Source organism: Centruroides sculpturatus, unplaced genomic scaffold (assembly GCF_000671375.1).
Source record: "Centruroides sculpturatus isolate CEXI.00-Female unplaced genomic scaffold, Cexi_2.0 scaffold58, whole genome shotgun sequence".
Lineage (NCBI taxonomy): Eukaryota > Metazoa > Arthropoda > Arachnida > Scorpiones > Buthidae > Centruroides > Centruroides sculpturatus.
Genome location: NW_019384407.1, coordinates 570,979 through 576,799, shown reverse-complemented (window position 1 = coordinate 576,799; position 5,821 = coordinate 570,979). Strand labels below are relative to the sequence as shown.

Genomic DNA, 5,821 nt, shown 5'->3' with positions numbered 1-5,821 from the left:
TATAAATTTAAAACAAAGATTTAATGGATTAAAATATACATTAAAATATAAAATAATATAAATTGATTAAAAAATATATATATATTTTATTTTATTTTATTTTATGTTACAAATTATCAATTTGATTTAATTAAAATTAAAAGAAATTAATTATCTTTTGTCAATTTCACGAAATTTATTCGTATTTAAATGAAAAGAATTTAATCTATTATCATGAAACTGACAAGAAAATAAATATATTCTTCGATTTTATGAAATTAACACAAGATTTATACGTCTATTTCGTGAAATTTATTTATTTTTTTAAATGAAATTGACATTTATTTCTTGTACTTTTCAAAAAAAATAAATGAAATTAACAAAGTTTTCTTACTTTTCTTATTTATTTCGTGAAATTGATTCGTTTTTAATGCAATTTATTTTTTATTTTTGTTTTTTTTTTGAATAAATGAATGAAATTTTCTTACATATTTGTGAAATTAACACAAAAATTACTACATTCTACTTCATGAAATTTATTATTTTTTAATGAAATGGACAATTTTTTTTTTCCTGTACTTTTCAAATAAATAAACGAAATTCTCTTATAATTATTGTTTATTTTATAAAATTAACACGAAATTAGCACGTGAAATTTATTAATTTTTTTTAACGAAATGGACAATTACTTTTTTTTTTGTATTTTTCAAATAAATAAATGAAATTAATAGATAAATAAAAAAAAATTTCTCTTACATTTCTACTTATTTTACGAAATTAATACATTCAATTTCATGAAATTTATTAATTTTTTTAATGAAACGAACGTTTTATTTCTGTATTTTTCGTGCGTCGAAATGATGATATTTAAATTTGAAAAAAAAATGATTTAATATCAATAGAAAAATCAGTGAAATTATTATTATTCTCTTTAAATCGATATTTATCTTCCGACATTCTCATTTAATTTTCTTCATTTTCTTTTCAATAAATAAAATTATTAATCATATAAAAGAGAAGACACGCGAATAAATTTCATTTAAAATAAAGTAAAAAAAAAAAATTAAATGACTTTTTAAATGGAATGGCGTGATTAGAATAATGGAGTTACCATTACCATTTTTCTTTATTGACAATTGTTGTTTATAGAGAAAATATCGACGTCTATGGTCATTTTGTTCATCTCTTCGATACACATCATACGCGACGTCACAGAGGAGACATCACCATTAACGCAGGTAACAAATGCTATCCGATTGGTCGCATAAATCGGCTAATTGGCCAATCAATAGAAACGACAGTAAATTATCGGAATGATGCTTTAAATTACCATAAAAATTTACCATTCCTTCTTCGCTAAGGCACGTATCTTGGCATTTGTCTGTGCAGCTGCTAATGGGGGAGAGAGAGAGAGAGTACAACAAAAGGCACGTGTTTACACAACAAATAAAGGCCTTCTACTCCTTAAAATAGCATTCTAAAATAGCCTTTTGAGTGCTATAACAGTTGCTAACTGCGAATTTACTTTCTTAAATTTTCACTTTATTTTATTTTTTGATTTTTTTAGGGGGGTTTTTTTGTTCTTTTTTTTTCTTGGGTTACGTGTTGAAAAAAGTATCAATATTCTTTATTGAAATATATTACTAAAGTCGGAAAGTTTTGTTTGCATATGTAAGTGAATGAAGAGTTGAAAAGAAGGTTGACAATATCAGACTTTTTGTTTAAAAAAAATCAAAAAAATTAACTGACAAATATGGTAAGTAACCCAATCCGCGTTAATATATTGAATAAACAAATGTATCTTAATATAATTAATTTTAAACTTTATTAAATTCGTGGTTATATTTAAAAAATTACGCTATTAAATATTTTAAAAATTATTATTTACGTCAACTTAATTCCTTTTTCTTCTTCTTCTTCTTTTTGTAAAATTAATAAAAGTTTTAAGCTATTTTAACTAAGAAGTCATTTTGAGTGTTAGATCTACTGCTTTACATGCATGTTTAGTGCTAGATCTACTGCTTTACACGCATTTTTAGTTCTAGATCTACTGCTTTACATGCATTTTTAGTGCTAGATCTACNTCACCTGAATGACAGACTGATGGCTTAACTGCCTCAGCCATTTGAACCTTCTGTTATTTAGCTTTTATAATTAAAATTATAGAAAATTGAGACCCCTTTCAAGAACATGTTTTGTTAATGAAGAAAATAGGAGACAGATCTGTACTATCTAAGAAAAAAAAAGTTAAAATGATTAATGATTCATCTTATATTAAACTGTTTTTCTATTTAAAAAAAGTGATTTAATTTTATTTAGTTTAATGTGGTAAGTTTTCTGAGTTTGAATAAAACTTAATTTTGAATTTGTTTTAGTTAAGAGATCTTGAAGCTGAATTGGAAGATGAACGAAAACAAAGAGCAGCTGCAATTAGTTCACGAAAAAAATTAGAAGGCGATTTCAAGGAACTTGAACAACAATTGGAGATTGCAAACAAAATGAAAGAGGATGCATTGCGACAATTGAAGAAATTGCAGGTATACAATATTTCTTTAAAATAAACACTAGAAAATAATTGAAATGTAAACCATCTGTTGTTAAAATTCAGAGCCAAGTAAAGGATTATCAACGTGACATAGAAGAATTACGACTAGTAAAAGATGAGTTAACTGCTCAATCAAAAGATTTAGAAAAGAAATTAAAGACACAAGAAGCAGATATTATTCAATTGCAAGATGATTTATCAAATTCTGAAAGAGCACGTCGTTCTGCAGAATCAGAAAGAGATGAACTGCAAGAAGAAATTAATAATCATACATCAAAGACGTAAATCTGATATATTTTTGATATATCATTTTTTGTCATATTTTAAATTGCAAAACCCGTTTTTCTATTGTGTCATGAAGAAACTGTATAAATTTCGCCATATTAATTTTTACAGATCAAATTCTTTACTTGCTAATTGTAACATGAGCTCTCACTTAAGAGATTTTGTAATTCTGTCCGGTTTCGTATTGTTCTTTCTCTCGTCCCTTTTTTTTTCTGACATGACAGATTGAAGATAAAGATGACCTAGGACCCGGCATCCAATTTCTCTTCTTCCTTTCATTGACTGATTGCACTAACACTTCTATTATATGGATTCTTAAAAATAAGGAAGTTTATTTTTAAAAAATAAAAAAAAATATTATTATAAATTGACATGTTATTATTTTAATTTAATGTTCGGGTGTACGAATGTGTTTATTGGTTAGCACGTGCCTTACATAATTTTCTTCTCGCTTCGCAACACTTGCAACCTTGCACAGTACTTTATCATTTGTCAGATAGGAAATTTCTTACAAAGGACTGAAGAATGACTTAAGAAACTGGTTTCTTGATCTAGCAATTGCACAAAGGGCTATCCACACCTGTACTTCACTCTTCTGTGGAATTTTTTAAAGAAATATCAAGTATTTATCTACATGATCCTATAGATAATTAATTACACGACTTATCCTGTAATTATATTTATCAGATAGAAGTTCTTATGGTGAAAAAAGAAGGCAAATGGGAATTGGTTGGATCCTACGAATCAGCGAAGAAGTGAAAAGTGTAGAAGACATGTCTATCTTTATTTATTTATTTATTTACAAAAATCTGCTTAAAATTCTTAAATTTTGTATGTTTATAGTTTCGTTTTTAATTTTAAAATTTATTTTAAAAACTGTAAGCTTCGTATAGACCGAGTCTAGAAACTCTAGGTTACAGTAGTATCAGTTATAGAGCAACTGAACCTAGATTAGGTAGGAACTGGTCAATTTTTAATTAAAAAGAAAGGCTTTTAAGGAGCATATTTTCATATAAAAAGATTTAAATCGAATGGTTTATAGTTTAATTAAAATTTTCAATAGTAGGGAGCATGTAATCTAGACTCAGTTTCTCTACAAATTACACTAGGCCTATATAAAGGATCGTTTACAAAACCCTAAATTCAGATGAATTTATAACGTTAAATTAAAGTTTATAGCATTTATACAAGCGAACACTATAGAATAGTCGAGTTTTTTAAAAAAAAAAAGGGGAGCCATTATTATAGTTAAAAGAGCAATTTCAGGTTTTCTAAGGGCCCTCCTGTAGACCACTCCACTCTTTATAAAAGACCTTACAATGGAGATAAGTTTGTTCTACACCTCTTGCCCAATTGCTTATTGATCACTTTTTATATATATCACGTGATAAATATAAGAGTGGGTAAAGAATAATAATAATAATAGAAAACGTGTAAATATTGAAAATTTGTAGATAAAACGATACTCGTCGTAGGTGGTTGCCGCGATATAGTGTCTTTTATTATACGGGACAATGGACATTTGTTACACAAGAGAGTTCATTGAATCAATAGGCGATCCAGACTAGAGGAGAAGATTAAAATGTCACCTGGATGTTGACATTATAGATCTTTAGTTGAACAAAATGAATTTGTTATTATATGTTATCGCTATTTCTAATATCAGACTCATTGTTACCTTTTGATATTGTTACTCCATTTGGGAGGAGAAATGATTGGAAAAGAATATTAAATTTCCATAACAATGACACGTTCCCTAATCAGTTTTTGACTTAGGTGAATGATTCGCGGGATTAGGGATTTTTTTAAATGCGACAAATGACTCATTTTCTAACAATAAAATAACCAGAATAAAGTCAAAATTTTTCTACTTTTATCGATTTATGTTTTCTAAATTTTATATCTTATTTATTTCTTCTTCTTATTTTTTTTATTAAGGGCTTCACTTCTTTCTTTTTCTCTCTACAGTTTAATCCCTTTTTTTAAATTAATTTATCATTTATTTTTTTAAAGGAAATAATCGAGTGAGTTAATTATGTTTAAGATTATATGCTCGTTAATTGAATTAGTGCTTAAATATGTTTAATTAGTGGGTTTATTTTATGGTAGTGTCGCGCGTATCTCTACTTACAACTAGGCGTGTTTCTGTGTTAAATATTCAGTTTTAAATGGTTTTAATTATTTAATTAACTTAAAATATACTCGATTTTTCTTAGAATGGAGAAGGTAATTAATTTTTTCTTTTTACTGTGGGTGATCGAGTTTGCAATTTTTAAAATCATTGTTAGAGAAGGTAAGAAGAACACGTCGCGAAGTATCAAGCAGAAATAGTAGTCTAGTTGTAATTGTTACCGTTTTTTTCCTCGTCATCTGGACAATATCAGATCGGAGGGAGGCACCTCAATACTGGGTAATGGATTCAGCAAGCGACTAATGGATATGTTTACCCTGTGTCACGTGGTTTGTTCTCAGAGCACTTATCTGCAAAAATCGATCCCGTATCAAACATTGGCTACAGATCCTTAAAACACCTGGCCCTATACAGACAAACCGTCTATCGCCAAACCTCCAACAAAACACTAATCACGCATTATGTAATAGGTGACGACAATTTTGTAGGGGCAGAGGGTAATCATTTGGTAAAGTGCAAGAGTGTGAGAGCATCATTGTAGTATTTCTTATCGCCTCCTCTCCGATAGGGCCCTCGTTCGGGCCTTCCTTTTTTTTTTTAATCGATGTATGTATATAGGCTATATATATAGTGTTTAAGTGTGGCAAACGTTCTTTAGTTTCCCAGTCACGTGACCGGTTTTCGACTAATCCCTTCAATTGAGAGAAGAGAGAAAGGTAATTTTAGACGATGTTGCGCTTGATTTAATTATCGAATTCGTGATTTGATTATGCTTCTCTTCAGCAGACAATATTCAGCTCGGTTTGGTTTAATAATAAACTCCCATTCTCCATCCCCATTTGAAGGAAGAAAAAAAAAACCGTNTAATCTATGTAAATAAA

The 5,821-nt window shown here is 28.2% G+C and overlaps 1 protein-coding gene across 1 annotated transcript; it reads left to right on the top strand.

The window, feature by feature from the left end:
- The first annotated feature begins 2,331 nt into the window (after positions 1-2,331).
- On the top strand, positions 2,332-2,809 carry LOC111618924 (myosin heavy chain, embryonic smooth muscle isoform-like). The gene is made up of 2 exons (XM_023360554.1): positions 2,332-2,516; positions 2,588-2,809. The coding sequence occupies exons 1-2, from the start codon at positions 2,478-2,480 to the stop codon at positions 2,807-2,809; spliced, it is 261 nt and encodes an 86-aa protein (XP_023216322.1). The 5' UTR covers positions 2,332-2,477.
- The last annotated feature ends 3,012 nt before the right edge of the window (positions 2,810-5,821 follow it).

Bases quoted from the DNA above. Each gene is read 5' to 3' on its own strand.
- LOC111618924 (XM_023360554.1), top strand. From the start codon at position 2,478: ATGAAAGAGGATGCATTGCGACAATTGAAGAAATTGCAG. The intron at 2,517-2,587 runs GTATACAATATT...GTTAAAATTCAG, and splicing joins GACAATTGAAGAAATTGCAG to AGCCAAGTAAAGGATTATCA.